The sequence below is a fragment of the Neopelma chrysocephalum genome, unplaced genomic scaffold, assembly GCF_003984885.1.
Source record: "Neopelma chrysocephalum unplaced genomic scaffold, ASM398488v2 Primary Assembly neopelma1_121, whole genome shotgun sequence".
In the NCBI taxonomy this organism is placed as follows: Eukaryota; Metazoa; Chordata; class Aves; order Passeriformes; family Pipridae; genus Neopelma; species Neopelma chrysocephalum.
In genome coordinates, this window is record NW_020897783.1 from 1,109,496 (window position 1) to 1,126,180 (window position 16,685).

The 16,685-nt window shown below is 41.2% G+C and overlaps 1 protein-coding gene across 5 annotated transcripts in view; it reads left to right on the forward strand.

The window, feature by feature from the left end:
• The window catches only part of ZNF536 (zinc finger protein 536), a 345,809-nt gene extending 341,322 nt beyond the window's left edge, over nucleotides 1–4,487 (forward strand). For all 5 annotated transcript variants that reach the window (XM_027697630.1, XM_027697631.1, XM_027697634.1 and 2 more), the window contains one exon: nucleotides 2,132–4,487. In XM_027697630.1, the coding sequence (XP_027553431.1) occupies nucleotides 2,132–2,367 (236 nt within the window). In that variant the 3' untranslated portion in view covers nucleotides 2,368–4,487. The remainder of the gene's footprint in view (nucleotides 1–2,131) is intronic.
• Nucleotides 4,488–16,685: the final 12,198 nt, after the last annotated feature.

Sequence of the window (16,685 nt, forward strand, 5' to 3'; positions counted from 1 at the left end):
TGCCCAGCTAGAGGAGCTGAGAAAGAAAGAAAGAGTCCAGAACCCAGCTGTGAATTCTGGTGACTTTATACATCTGTGACAAACAATGGGGGAGATACAGTGGTTTTCTTACTTTTTTTCCCCTGCATTTTCAAATATCTCTAGCTTTGCCAAAACAATGAAAATTAGACTTTTTCTGGACCTTATTCATTCCCAGACAGTTTTGAGAGTGCTTCCAATTTTCAAAATTTTTCAAGTATATTTGTGCTTCTGTATTGATTTTAGGACTGACTCTAGGAGGCACTAGGGACACCTTCAATCTCTTCTTTGCCTATTTCTTCATATCTTCCAGCTGAAAATTTTCTCTTAAAGCCCAATCCTATTTATCTAACATTATCTATGTAGGTTTCTTCCATTGCTATTGCCATGAAATTTTTCACTGAAATTTCACTTCCTAATGATTAACAGTTTACAGGCGTAATTTCTTTTTCCTTATGAAGCTGTTGAGGAAAATGTCTTTCTTTTTCCCAGAGAGAACCAGAAGACTGACTGACACTCCATCCCAAGATATAGGCATAAACAAGCGTATTGGAGGTTTTGCAGGGTGGTCATACTTCTGGTAGTCTTCAACTTATAAAAGCAAAGGGTGATGGGGAGCTTTCCATCCTTGAGAAAGGAAACAAGCCTGTAGTCCTGGGGCAAGGCTTTAGAGTAGCAAGTAGTATATTTTGGGGGACAGCCTTCAAGAGGTGGTTTTGATGTTGCAGTAAAAATTGCAAGTTATTTGAGCAGCCCAGAGCATTAATGCTGGCTCAGGTGAATTCTCTCTGCTAGAGATGCTCATGCTGGTGTACCAGCAGCTACCCAGGCTCCCATCTCTGCTGGGAGGACTGTGGTAGCATTCCCACTCCAGTGCAGGTAACACTGGACCAGTGCACAACAGATGTCTATTTGTATATTTGTTCAATTCCCATCTAAAATCAAGGGGAGAGAGTTCCAGCCCCTTCCCCCATAGTGGGAAGCATAGTCCTCCTCCTCTGCTGCTCCAGAATCTCTTTTATGCCCTGCTGGATAGTACCACAGGAGCAAGGGAAAATGTGCTCTTCAAATGTGGAGATAGGGTATTGTTTTTCACTTATCCTGGCTTTATGTAGATGGTCTGGCACATTTATTTATTCATTTATTTGAGCAAATTAAAGCAAGCTAAGCGCATTTGACCTCAGATGGTCCTGGTTTAAGTTAATTTGAGAGACAAAGCTCATAAAGTTCCAGTAAAACACATCAACAACTTCCCAGCATAGGTTGAAATGTGATTGTTGAAACATAACCTCCAAAACCAGATACAGCACGGAGATTCAAAGTCACAATAATCTGAAAAATATAGGAGAGTATATTGATAGCCTTACTGAGAAGTGATGTCTTTCACTCATGCCTTTGTTACGCAGTCGATTGCTGTTTTACCCGCAAGAAGTGCATCTATCAGATTTTGTGCATTAACATTCTTTCTCTAATCTAGCTTGGACATTTTATTTTAAAGCCAATGATAACCTTGGGCCCCAGTCCAGCAAACACTTACGTGCTTGCGTATCTTTACTCACAGGAGTAATCTCACTGGAGTAAATGTTTGCAGGTTTGAGGCCTTGGCTATCTCAATCCATTATTTCTTTCCATTAAAAAGTAATCTGTGCGATTGAAATAAAACATACAATTCTTTACTCAGAAACCCACCCAAAGACAAAGTATGTTTATTGGACTAAGGGTCTGCACATTGTCATCCTTGAATTGCACTTCAATAAAAAAAAAGATAATTAACAAATGTAAAAGAAGACAGCTTTGTACACGCTGTATTTACAAGAGTTTAGTTTGGATCGTGGGCTGACGGATTTACGGCTGGGTCTGAGGAGGGAGATGGAATAGCTGCACAGCTCTGGTAAATCCGAAGCAGAGAATTTTTAAAATGCAGTTTCTTTAACAAGGCATCATGCAAAGAGCACAGATTTTTTATTCTCGCTGAGGCCACGCAGCGATGCCCCCACCCAATGGGAGGGGAATCTGCTGGGGGGGCTCCAGCATGTCCAGTCTGTCCAGGCTGTGCAATGTCGGGTTCACGGGAAAGGCCCAAAAACTAACCAGGCTCTCGTCTGTCACGCAGGTCACCGGCCTTTCCAGTGCAGATACTGCCCATACAGTGCCTCTCAGAAGGGAAACCTGAAGACCCACGTTCTCTGTGTCCATCGCATGCCTTTCGACAACAGCCAGTATCCCGACCGCAGGTTCAAGCGCTCCAGGGTTGACTCCGAAGCTTCTGGGAATTTGGAGGAACCTGCAGCTGTCAAGCCGGGGAGCTCGGCAGAGCTAACGGAGGAGGGCAGCAAGGCCCAGGAGTGACACTGCTCAGCGGGTCCCTCTCCGTCCTGCAGTAGCCTTTCACACCAGGTTTAGATTCGTGTTTGGGTGAGAGCTGGCTTAAAACACCTTCCAAGGGAAGGGGTGACAAGTTCCCAGAAGTGTACAGGATGCTGAAAACATTTAAGTATATGTATATGTACATGTACACACGCACATATATATATATTTACAGACACACGGAGAGATTCAGTCACACACACACTGAATATATATCTACATACACACACACACACAAAATACACACATTCCATATGTGTGTGTGTGTAAATATATATATTACACACGGAAAATAAATTTTCCAGCCCTTGAAAATGGCTGCTAAACAGTTACCTGGCAACAAGTACTTCCAAACAACGTAGGTGGGTTAATAAAGTGATTTAAAAATGTTGAGAGGTCGTTAGTTATTTAAAAAGCAGGGCAATATCAAACTTAAAAGTGGTCTTTGTCCAAAAATAATGCTCTTAACAGAAAAATGATACCCTCTAAATGATTTAGTGTTGCCTTGAAGATTGAGGGGCTGTGTTTTCATTGTTGAAAACACCTTTATAATATGACACCAGCTGCTGTCATTTGCCTAGCATAGTAATGAGATGTCTTGGTAGACTGCCATGGTGCCAGTCTGACTGGAGCTGTCATTGCAGAGAAAATCAATTCAAGTGGTGTTGCAACTGCAGTGTAGGAGAAACCTTAGACGGCCCATAAGCTGGGGTCAGTACTGACCTATATTGAAAAGTATTGTGATATTACATTTTCTTTTTTTTTTTTAATATACAGCCAAATGAATCAATGGTTAGGAAAAAAAATCTGCGGCCCGACGTGTGATTGCAGATTTGAAATGTAATTCCATTTTTTGTAATCATCTTGCAGTATTGAGGGAAATGCTTTTATTCTTTTTTTTTCCTTGTTGATGAAGAAGTAAGTTGCTATAAAAGTAGAAGTACAATATATAGAAATATTGTTTAGTGAAACTAGTCAGCCTTATCTATAGAAGGTGCTGGTGAGAAACAGAATTTTATTACATAGGAGATTGGTAATTTTTTTTCTTCTTCCATTCTTTTCTTATTGGTTTTTCTAACTTCCTTTAAATTCCTTTTTTTTTTTCACACTTGAATGAAGGATTCCCTGGTCATGGTTAATTTTCATATATTAGTTTTTGTAAGTGTTACAGACACAGTGCAGAAGTTTCTTCTGGAGCAAGCCCTTATAAAGTAGCTTGACCTAAAATATGAATCCAAACTTTCTGCTCTTTGTCTCTAATGAAGAAAAGTGTTTTAGATTATATTTCTTTGGTTTTGTAAAACAAATGTGTTCTATATTTTTGCAGATTTTAGCTTTTTTACTGATTGGATGCTCCAAATTTAGTAAGGTCTTTGCCACATAGGAAGCTTTTGAGAGACTATAACAAACCACATACTTAAAAAAGTAAGAAAAATAACTAAAGGTTTATTCTGGAACTCTCTGAATGGCATAAAATTTTATCCTTCTAATGTACTTCCTTTGATAGAAGCAAAATTGGTGCTGTTTATTGTGATGGTAGAGAAGTATTAACTTCTTCTAAAACAAAATCATCCAGACTTTAAAAGAAAAGGAAAAAAATTTTAAAAAAAAGTCAATATTTCTTTGCAGGCTGGGAGCACAGAGTAAAACCCCAGGGCCTTAAAACTTCAGCTCTGCCTAAAGCAGTTTATAAAAAATACTAAACTGCAATCAATGTAAATAAAATTCTTAGCGCTACCCTGAGACTGGAAAAAAAAATCTCAGGCTAATAAGGAATACGGTTTGCATATGCTGTCGGAAAGGATGTCATCCAACTGAAGTTTCAGTTTAAATGAGGTCACTGTGTAACTTGGACCCATCTGGCACAGAGCAAGCTGCTTTTCTTGTTTTTCTAGTATAGTTCTCACTGCCTTACTTAAATCGAGTTGATAAACTTAATGCAACTGTTTCTATGATCCTAGATAAAGGATTGAAATGTTATTGAACCTTTCTGACTGTAGTAAGCTTTAGGATTTTAACTGCACTACTGTGTTTGGTGACTGTGTCAGTCGCTTGCTTTGTGTGTTTGCGCCGCCTTCGGTATCTTAGCAAAAAAAAACAAAAAAAAAGAGAGAAAAAAAACAGAACCACCCCCCACATTCCATTTCTTGCACTTTTTGAGCTCTTTCAGTATTCTTTTGTGTCTTCTGAGCATTTTCAGATACGACAGGCAATAATTCTGTTTGTGACACTGGAAACATCTCCCGCTCCTTGTGATGTGTGTGTTGATTCCATTTGGTCGGGTGCTACTGTCCCTATCCTCCCCTCTGACATAGCCCTTTTTTCCAGAACATTTGTAACTTGTAATACAAACAAGTGACAGCAGCAGTGATGCATTGTCAGTTTCTGAATATCATCATGCTTCTCATATCTAAACATGTCAAGTTTTTTCTCTGTAACTTCTGTAGTCTGTGATACTGGTCATAATACTGTCTACATTCCTACACAAAGAAAAATTTCTATCTTGGAGGAAATCTGAGATCAATAGAGTAGAGGATTTTGTTGCTATGCTTGTAACAATTAGAAAACTTTGTATTTAAAGTTTATTCTTGGTCATTATTTATTATTATAATACATCAGTTGACAGAACTTTATTCTGGTATAGAAGTATTAAAAGTTGTTTTTTCAGCAATGACTGTTTTCTTTCTGCTGTTAGAATAAAAATGTCTTTGAAGCAGTACAGTTTTATCCAGTGTTTTACGCAATAAAACCTCTACCTCTGAAAAAAAAAGTTTTCCTACTTGCTTATGTTTATTAGGAACAGTTAAAACATTATTTTCTTCAGCTTTGTCAGATTTAAAAAGAAAAAAATTAATGCCAGTAAATTCACAGTTGTTAGGCAGTTACTGGAGTGTATTATGCTGGGTGTGTGTGCTCAGTCCACTTATTAATCTGAACAAATCTATATACAGTATATACATATATATATTATATATATTGTGCTTAATTAAAAGACTGTGGAAATCTGTTTTAGCATGTAGTAATAATTGTTTTATATACTACTACTTATGTACTATAGAAAAAGTCTTGGGGTCTATCAAGCTTTGATTTGAAAGTGTTTGAAGTGTGTATCATACACTATGATGTATAAAGTCATGTTTTCACATTAAAAAAGATTGTTTGTATAGATCATATATTTGGCTTTAGAAAATTGTGAGGTTTATTGTTCTGGTGCATGTTAAGAAAGCTGCCCACACTTCAAAGAATGTGCAAGTGCTCCCATTCTCCTGGGTGGATCTTTCTTCTTCCCCTTTAAGGTTTTATCTGCACATTTGAAAGGAAATAAATTAAAGGATTTTTCACTTCTTAGAAAAGTAAGGATGATTAACATCAAAAAAAGATGCACCAAATCTGAGAAACTACAGCAAGTGTGGGGAGGAGAGAGGAACGTGGCCTTGCTCAAAAAAAAGCTGAGAAGGCAAGCATGTTTAGAAAAGAGAAATTTTAACATTAGATGAAACCAGTTGTACCCACAATAATAAAGTTATATTTTAGCTTGAATTCTCCAGTAGAAAAAGGTACAAAAATTGTCAGAAGGGTTAAGATTTAAAGCGTATCGTCAGAGAAATTCAGTTATTTGGTGACTGAAAGTTGCTGCGAGGAGTTGCTGTCACCAGTGAACTGGTAGAGTGTGTGTGGCCATGGGAATCGTGGAGCTGGTGCCAAATTCCCTGGTGTATGGGCAAATGCCACAGGTCTCTTCATCCACAGAGAATAAAATCTGCAATGCATCAAAGTGTAATCAAAATCCAAGAAGTTAATGATTTTTTGTATGTGTGTGACACACCCTTTCGGGGGGAATCACCCTTTCTAGGCACAAAATGGTAGCATGTAAAAATGTGGCTGGAGGATGGATGAGCTCCAGGCTCAGAGCTGAACTCTGCCTCGCAGCAGGATCACTGTCCTTTCAGGTAATCACTGTGCCCTGAATCTGGGGAAAAACAGCCCTCTGGGGAGCTGGAGTGGGTAGGGGGTGTCTCCCAAAGATTATCCTGCCTTCTGGTTTCAATAGATAATAAATGAAAACGTGAAAACCTGATTAAGGAGCAATGACTGTCTCACTGCACCTCCACAGAGATGCTTGCAAACACAGCCTCCTTTTATGGTCCTGAATTTCTGCTGGGAACTCTGCATTAAACAGTACCTATATCCCCTAGGAAACTATGAAAATGACCACCAGTGGCCGTGTACCTCCAAGGGTGGTGTTGCATCACCTGCCAAGGCAGTTTGTGGGGAAGAAGGTCTGAAAGAGGAAGGTGGTTGTCTCACAGAAATCTGTGGAGGTTTTTGTTTCCTGCAGCTGATGGGCAGCCTTTCTCACACAGATGGTGGGTGTCCTGACAAGAGTCTTCCCACCTAACATCACAAGGCTGCTCTCAGCTCTAAGATAATGTTTCTTGTTGAAACTTTTATAAGGACTATAAGCCCTCTGCCTATTGTAATTTGGGAATTGAATATTTCCCCCTGTCTGTTTAACATCTGCATTGTAACAGTACGTTATAAAAGCCTCACCTTGTGTATTGTAAGCATGTTCCCAGTGAAATTATTAACTATTGTGGTTTTCATTTCTGGATATCGCTGCTTGGCATGATCCACCACAGTGGAAGTATGTTTCCGTCGGGAAGGCCGGGGAGAGGGAGGAGGGAGAGTGAAGCTGTGGTGTAATGTCATATTAAAAATGTCACCCAGCTGAGTGTTATAGGGGCTGTGAGAAGTTCCACAGCTCCTCACCTGTTGGTGTTGTTCAGGGTATCATTTGGGGGCTTTTTGTTATGGTATTTTTTTTTTTTAACCGAAGGTTCTCAGTGAACAGGGAAATCGCAGGAAAAGAGGAAGGAGAAAATTTAAATGATCCCAGAGTGAACTGTTTTGCTGTTAATACAGAAATACAGAGCAAGACACATTTAATGGGCTCTATTTTTTATTATACTATGCTGAATAATTAAGTTTGAGGCTAAGTGTCACATAGATTTATCTTTTAATTAAAAAAGCATGGTTCACGCGTATTTGAGTGGTAGTCCAAATAAATGCAATATAGAAATTTATGTTTGTTTATCTAGGTGTTAATTACCTAGAGATTGTTCTGGATTACTTCTTTTTATAAAGTGTCATAGGCTCATGTCACAAGTAATAAAGCTTAACAGTGGAACCTTATCAATTTGCTAACTATAACGCTAGTGTGACCTGGAGAAAAGGGGAAAAAAAAAAAAAAACAACTTTGGAAAATGTTCTCTGCGTGCACCACATTCAACGCATAAAAAGCACACGGTGAACAAAGCAATCATTTTTAAAACGTTCTCATAAGTAAAGGTACAAATATATCTTCGGTGTTTTACAGCCTTTCATACATGTAATTATTTATATAACACACTGTTATTTATGCCCATGTACTACATGTTGTGCAAAGACAGACATGGTAAGCAACAAAACATAGTTTACCAGGTGGGCAAGCTATTCATTTAATGTACGAAGTAATACTTACAAAGACTGAACACCGTATTTAAAGCGAGATGTAGCAGATGTAATTTTCTTAATATTTTAAAGGTTTTACAGCGTTGCTAGCAACCAAGAGGACTGGAAAAGCAAACTGAAGGCTAAAGAAAAAAGATCGTGCATTTCAGTGGTGCAAAGAGAGGGAAAAATTGTGTACAGACGCAAATTGTTCATCAAATTCTCTGTCAGTCTGTTTTTTTTCTTTGTTTATGGCCAGAATTTATATTGCTGCTCCACCAAGCCATGTGGAAGGATGCTGAGCGCAGGTGGAGAAGCCAAACTTCACACATACACACGAGCTGAGGGGCTCTCCACTGCTCCTCTGAATCAAATGCCATCCACTGTATCACCCCAGGGGAGAATCTGCCCCCAGGATTTGAAAGACTAGGAAATCTTTTCAAATTTTTTTCTCATAGGTGCAAGCACCCCTCTCTTTGGGGTTAATTATTTATGCTCTTCCTAGAATTTTGATTTTAAAACAATACCAGGTTTCTATGGCCCTGTGTTTTGCAACAGATGTACCTGAAAACATTCACTTACCGATATTGCAAAGAAATCCATGAAATCAACGTGCTCCCAGTCATTAATTCTTACTTAATATACAGATTCTCAAAATATGAAGAAGGCTGGAAACAAGGGTTACTTGTACTTATTACACATCAATTATTTGTACAGATATAGATACCGCAAGTTTTGTCTCATGTACAGACAGTAGTAGTAGGTAAGTTACATGTCCATAGATGAAGATGAAGGTAAATTTATCTTTAAAAAATGCTGCTCAGTGTGGGATTCTGTAGGAAAACTGAAATGTTTTAAAGTTTAAGGATTGAAATTGATACATATGTTTATATATATGTAATAACTCTGTGTGTATATACACAAACATATACAGCTTTTGGGTTTTCTTTTAATAGGATTTAATCCCTTAGCTCCATAATTAGTGTCCTGATGTTTTTGATTTTCATCACCACAGAGAAGCCAGTAGTGGACATCCATGATTTCTGAACATCAAATGAGTTAGTGAGGAGCCTAAATATCGACAAAGGGGCTGAAAATCTGAACTATGGGACATGATGAATCACTGTAACTCCTGAAATTCCAGCTGTGTAAAATTGAAATAATTTGATGGTGAATTAGGACTATTACTAGTGAAGCCAGAGGTAAAATCCACCTTGTCTTTTAGAGAGAGGATTTGTGGAGAAAACATGTCCTTCAGTTACATTGAGAAATTGCAACACAGAATATGTGATTTCTCCTTAGGTTGTACCACTGTCTTCCTTATTATTCTTAAGATTTTATTCTTGGGGGATTGTTGTCTCAATTGTTTTCTGTTTGAAAGAAGTTGATGCATGAATGAGTGAAACCCATGGAGTAATAAAGAAAAATGGAGCTATTAATCCCAACAGAGAAAAATCTCTCTTTTGTTAAAACTCTCTCACAGAATATCTGTGACTGTGGTACATCTGTCTTCACTAGGGAATCACTGCTCCTGATTTGTGCTCATCCTTACTGTGCTGCTGGTAGAAGCCAACACCCAGTGCAATGGGAGCAGCATTTGGTGAGTGGCTGCTCCTGGGAAAGACAAGTTCCATTTTTCTATAGAGAAGTGTCTGTGAAAAATGGGGGCATCTCCAAAGCTGCTGATGTTCAATCAGTATTTGCATTCCTTTTCCAAAGTAAGCTGTATTTTCCCTGTGGAGCCAATGTGTTTGTGTCTGTAGGCCAGTTGCCATCTGGGTGTCTCCTCTCGAGCCATACTGGTGGCACTGGCATCACCAAATCCAGCTTGCCTACACACTATGGAAAAAGTTAATTTTGAATTAGCTTTGAAAAACTGGAAGGCTTGTTAATTTTTTCCAAAGCCATTGACCCACCCCATGCTTCCAGTGAGCTAAAGCCTCCAAATGCTATTGATTTATAGGAGAAACACCTTGTCTGTAGTATTATAAATGTTGATTCTTTAACACCTACTTCTTCCTGGACGTTAATGGCAAAACACTTCTGATGTTGAGAAGGAGCAGAGCCACTATCTGAATGTCCTGTTGGTGCTCAGTGGCATTTGGTTTAGTGGAAACACTCACTTTCCCACAGTGTCATGGCCATGTTCAGTGCACTGCAGGTAGTTCAGCAATCTCCACCTGAGAAAGAGTCAGTTGAGCAGCCTTATGCATTTGCAGTTAAATCATAAATGCTTAAACTAATGCAAAAAAATTGCCTGCTCCTGTCAATATTTCTATTTGATAGAAGTGAGAGGAGAAGTTGGAGAGGCTGCCTTGTGCTTTGGGTTTCTATTGGAAGGGAGGACACCCAAAAGTGTGGCTTGCCCCGGTGAAACTGTGGAACTCCTACTGCTTGGGTAGGGACTGAGAGATGCTGATTTACTGCCCGTGCTGGCCAGGCCCACCCAGCACTGTCACCCAGCCCTTGGCACTCAAGATGTGACAATTGCCCAAACACAGTCAGTATAAGGAAACATGATGCTGTTCACTTAACCCAAATTGGAGCACAGTGTCTCCACAGAACACCAAGCTCTCATTTCTTCCATTTCAGGCCATTGCTAATCTCCAGCTAACATCAAAAGCACTAAGGCTGGGGGGCAGTGATTCTCACTCCGGTGAGAATGGAAAAGTGAGCTAATGTGGGACAGCATTTGACTCAGAGATGAAAATCAGACCTCATTAAGTCTTTATTTACGGTTCACACTGAAAATACTGTTTTACTTCAATGCTTCAGAAAATTTTATTTCAAAGAAGTACTGCACTAAATGAGGGGTAACAGAGTAAATGCTACACACAGGCGTATGCTTTAGTCCTGTATGGTGTGACCACGTCCTCACCCCCCAGCACTCTCAGACCAGGTAGGCGTCAGCCAGCTCTTGTCTGCAGCTGAGAAGCACACCAAATTTCCATTTTATCAGAAAAAACCTGATGCACTATACAGCACATATTGTTCCAACTACCGATTTTTCCTACTTGGTCAAATAATTTCTTCCAAACCACAAGGGTGGAAATATGAGATGAAGAACTGATGAACCACTCAAAAGTGTCGAGGACCCGGCACCACTTTTGGACAAAGCTTCAGGTCAAAAGGAGAGACATGTTTTCCCAAGGAGGTGGCAGACAGCCAGGTATGGAAAGGAGGACTCCTGATGGGGCTTCTACAGGTGAGGGGAAGGTTGTGCTGTCCCACTCGGGACTGCTCGTGTGTCCCTCCTTGTCCCCTGCCCTGGGCAGTAGTGCTGCTGAACCACAGCGCAGTGACCCAGGCAAGGTGCTGAGCTGCCCCTTCCTGCCTGGTGCCCCAGAGGGAGCTTGAGCCTCCAAGAGCAAACCCAGCCCCATACTTGCAGGGCAGATCCCATACTGAGTTGTGTCCCAGGACGGGGGGCAGAAAGACAGGAGAAGAAAAAGGGAGAAAGAAGAGAAAAGGAGCCATCAAGATCATCTTTCCTTTCCTTCTCGTAGTGATGTAATCCCTAATTTTCACAAATGGGGAAAAACAGTCTCAGCACCTGTCTAAGTATTTGAATTTACCACCATGTTTCCTCTGTGCATTAAAAAATAGGTAAAATATCCAACAAATCCAACCTATAGTAAATTCAAATACTGAATTGTAATGTTTGCTTGGTTGCTATTTCTTAGTAGCAACCAACGTGTTAATCACTAGTATATAATTAGATGTCATTTTGGAGCAATTCAAAATCAAACAAAATCTCAACATGCTCTGAACATGTTGTGAAAGTTTACATTACAATTAATTTATGATTACCCAAATGTGCATCTAGTGATCTTAAGTCTTCCTTCATACATTACAAAGAAAGAAGACAACTTCTGTTTCTGCACACCTTAATGCCAGAAGGCCCCCAGAGAAAAGGCTCTCCTTTAAATAAATGTATTATTTAAATTCTGTTTAAATAGCTGAGTATGAGATGAAGGAATGAGATTAATTTGATAAACTAGCCCCTGTGTATACTTCGGCCTGTCTCTCTTTTTTGTTTTTCTTTTTTGTTTGTTTGTTTCAATAAACATTTGTTTTTTCTTTGCTGTCTCTTCAGCAGATAGAAAATTAAGGAACATGGTATTATTTCATTTCACATCAACTCACTAGAGCCACGAGTTAATTTCAGCACGTTTTCACGAAGGTGAAGAGAAGTGCACAGCCCTTTGTCCCAACAGTGAGCCAGTGCCATGAACTGCTGAGTGTTCCCAGCCCTGTCAAAAATCAAAGGAACAAGGATGGCTAGAGAGTCATGGGAAATACTTGATGCTTTACTGGATACAGCCAATATGCTGAATTATGGTTGTGTAATAAATGTACAAGCTGTTGTATTAGGACACAGCTACAGCAACCGGAGTAAGTAAAGTTTTAAAAGCACTCATGCTCCCTTCCTTTGCTGAAAACAATGATCATGTACATAAAAAGGTTAACAAATGGCTACACTTTACTCCTCTGCAGCTAAAGAAGAGAAAATTTTGCTGCTTCTGTTATTACAAGCTACCATCTGATGTCTAGTCTTTCTCTTTATGTATGTATCCTATACATCCAAATGCAGAACAGGGAGTAGGTCTATTTTGGGTGTGAAGTGAGCAAGTTGTTTTATGCTTTAATTGCCCATAATGAGCATGGCAAATGCTGAAAGATGCAAGGAAAAGTCTTGTCCAATAATACAGTTCTTTATTACCTTCGGATCCCATCTTCCTAACTATTTCGAGGATGTTGTTAGCAGAGGAAGGCATATTTTTATTTAACATCTTTATTAATGAGCTAAAGAAAGAAAGAAGTAAACACACTAATTACATTTGCAAATGACAGTACATTAGTAGCTATTGCAAACATCACCGAGGACAGAAATAAGAGGGAAATATGGGCAAGAATTAAAAAAAATTAACCTGAAGAAACACAAATTCAGGTCTGAAGGCAAAAATACTCCATGTTTATACAAGAAATAGTGGAAAGAAATGCAGAAGCAGTAAGGGTGAGGGGGGCTGGGGCAGGCACAGGCACACAGCTGAGATCTCCAAGGGTGCAGTGGGAGCCCTTGGGCAGGGGCTGGGATGGATGTGGGGGCTTTGGAGGGCATGAGCGGGCACCTCTGTGTCCCTCACTAGCAGAGAGCACGGGAAATGACATTTTTACTTTTTTTTTTTTTTTTTTTTTTTTAAGAGCAAAACACAAACCCGGTGCCTTAAGTTCAGAAGTGTGCAAAGAGCAGCAGCTAAGCTGTGGGCTCCCAGGACACTGGGCTGGGGGGCAGCTCCCCCATCCTCCCAGGTGTGGGTGATGACACAGCCCTGGGTGATAAAAGGGTGGTGCTGAGCAGAGCCTGGCTGCTGGGAGAGGTGTGGGCAGGCTGCAGGGCTGCCCTGAAGGGGACAAAGTGGCTGCTCCCACATGTGGGTCCTCATTGCAGAGTGGTCACTGATGCAGTAAATAGCTTATTGGCAACACTGGTAAGTACCTAAACAGTGAAAATTAAGAGGGAAGAGAGCTTCGTGGAGATGGTCTGAGAGTCCAAGAGCAATGAGATAAAACTGAATAAAGGCAAACTTCCCAAATGCAGCTCTTCCAAACTCTTTAATAAGCTCCCAGGAGAGCTGATAGATGTGCAATCACTCCAGTGACTTAAAATTAGACTGGATACAAGAGGGAGTAGTGTGCCTGTGCCTGAAGTAAGAGGGGCAGAACTTTCCCATTCCTGGGGGGCTCCGAGCTCCCTCCTGGAGGCAGCTGCTGCCTGGCGTGGGATGTGCTGTGGGGCTGGGGTGCTCCTTGCTCACCTGCCTGCTTGGTTTGGGGTGAGCACAGGTTCCCTGGCCTAACTGTGCATCTGCTGGTTATTGCTGCCTAATTTCACAAAAGTTACAAACTATAATTAGTTAAGAGCCAGCTAATGAGTTATAATGCAGGAAGCAACCACAGATGCTTATATACTGATGAACCACAGTGTTGTGTGTCATCTTTACCCTGTTAATGATTTAAAATGAAAAAAAATAAACCAAGCTTCACCGCCAATCCCCTGGAGCACGACTAACCTGGTACAGCTCCTTTCCCAGAAAAACTTCCCCAGACTTTCAAATCTCAGCCTTCCTAGCGCAAGCCGTGGTACGTAGATGTTGTTTGAAGTTTTTTAGCAGCTGTGAGAGAGGGAGCAGGCTCGCTGTCCTGAAGTACTCCCTTCCACCTCAGACTGGGGACAGCATGTGCCTTGCTAAAGTGTGCTGCTTTGACAGGTCGTGATGGAGCCGCGCGCGTCAACTCTCCAGTTGCTGGGCTGCGAAGGCAACAAGGACCGTGCACCTCGATGGCACTGCGTGAGTGATGACAATAACAGTTCGAGCTAATGCCAATCACAGCCGTGACTTTTGCTATGGTGTTACTTGTGCAGTGACAATTGAATTGAAACTGCCACATCAGTTTGCATTAGGCCACTTAGCAGCTGATGCGGTTTCTCACTAGCGCGGCAAAGGGGAGGGAAGTGTGGCTCTGGTGGAGCCTCTGAGAAGTCAGGTTTCCAGCTGGGACCGGGGGTACAAGTGCACTCGGCTATGGAAGTTGTAAGCTGGATGGATGGGAAACAATTTCCTTTGAAAATTCAAGTTCAAAAAGGTTATTTCCACCCCACCAAAAGTGGTAAGGTGGTAGCCTGTGAGTGTTCAGCTGCAGAGCTGTATAACTCTCTATAGCTGGAGCAGCTCTTCTGAGTGTCTCTGGTGTCCCCAGCACACCCAGAGCTTTGCACCCATGTCACAGAGGAAAGCAGAGGGAGATGGGAACAGGAGCATTGAGCTCTCCCTACCTGGAGCTTGTTGGGGCGACAAGTTGCCATGAGATGGGCATTTGTCCTCAGTCCTGTGTGCTGCCTGTGCAGGAGGGGGTGTCCCCTGCATCTCAGGGTGTCTGGTTTGTGTTTGGCCATGGCCATGGTCAGGCCTGAGCTCCCTGCCTGTGTATGCTCTCACCTCGAGGTAGAAGGATCAATATCTCATTACCTATGGCCCTGCTTCTCTGGAGCCTCACATTTTGTGGGGTTTAATGTAATATCCCCACTCTTTTAAATTGCAATATCTGAAACACTGATGTGAGCAGCATAAATCCATTTTTTTTTTTAGTGAGGTGAATTAGCTAAGCGGGTTTATTTTTTCCAGTTGTAGAATTGTTCTAATGCTTCTTTTGACCAGCCTTGGCTTAAAAAAAGACTTCATCTTTAAAAATTCAATTTTACAAACAGTTAGTCTTTAGTGTGGACTGTTGCTTTTTAGTAATTTGGAGGAAAAAAATTAATGGCTGATATATTTAATTTTCAGACACAGCTACTGCATGTTTAAAGTGTCTTTTTTTATAATTTTATTGTCAACAATATAGGTTGAACACTGCATAGATATCGCTCTTGTAGACTTGTAAGATTAAAATCATAGTATTTCTGAAGGGGCTGTTAAAGTGTCTGTGGAGCTGTCTGCTACTGCATAGCTCTTACCTAATTCAATGACTGCGCTTTAAATATCAGTAAAACAGCTTGTTTTCCAACTAGACAGAAAGCTTCAAATCTAATGTTAGTATTCTTACTGACCTCAAAAGAGGGGCTGAGCATGCTTAGCTTTCATTTTGCTTCTTCCTTTAAATATGGCTAAAGAGCAAAGGCTCTGAATCTGTGTAGTGTAACTCGAAACTAATGGGTAATTAATGTACAGTCGGATCTGCAGTAGCTCCAGGGTACGGGTACCTAGATTTTTCCTTTCTTCCCAGGACCTACTTTCTTTGAATCCTTTCATATCTGTATCTCTCACTTACTTGGGTTAGTGTGTGTTTAAGCTGTGAATAATGGTTGAATTTGTTCCTGCATGGGCAATACCATATTCCTTTAAAGTGGGTCATTATTCTATAGGCAATAAATAGTGTTATCCAGTTGATAGGCTTTCAGGCTAATGAACCAAAGTCTACCATCTAAGAAACCAGATAACAAGACATGTTTCTTCTGATATATTAATTAATGGAAACCAAGATCCCTCTCTGAGAAGGAAATACACTTCTGCAATTCCTGTCTGGTTTCAGGAGTTTTCTTCACTCTTTAACGCTTGCTAATGTGCATAGGGGAACGAGCCTCCCAGTGAGATGGGTAATGGAGTTCTTTTGCATTCTCTGGGGGGGGGGGTATGTGATTGTGAAAGGCAGCCCCTTGGAGCCATGGTGGGGAGCAGCCTGTGGGCAGGGGCAGAAGGGAGTCCAGTGCTCCCAGACTTGCCTGGCTCTGTCCTGCCTGGCTCTGTCCTGCCTGGCTCCCTGGACTGAGGATCCCTTTGCTGTGTATCTGTTAAGGCACTGCCCAAGGCCCATTGGGCATGGGAATTCAGTGCTTGTCTGCACAGGGAAAGCAAAGTGTTGCCTCATCAGCGTGGATTGAGATCTGGGTGAGAGGAGGGAGCTGAGGACAGGAGGTGGAAGGCAGAGAGAGCTGCTCCTGGGCAGGTGAGCCCCTTCCTCAGAGGTGTGTGTTCCCATGGCTGTGACAAGGGACCTCCCAGCAGCAGCCAGTCCCTCCAGCAGCCGTGCAGCCCAGGGCTTTATGCTTCTGAATCCAGGAAGCTGATTCTCTCTCATCTGTGTTTATTCCATGGTGAAGAGTCCTGCCAGTGCCAAACATAAGACACTCCTAAATCTGGTTTAGGAGGCATGAGGTTAGGTGAAAAGACAGAAAGTAACTTTCTTCTAGTTTTTTTGACCCCTTAGGGCATGCTGGCTGCAAGCTAAATCTTCCTCACAACTGTCAGATG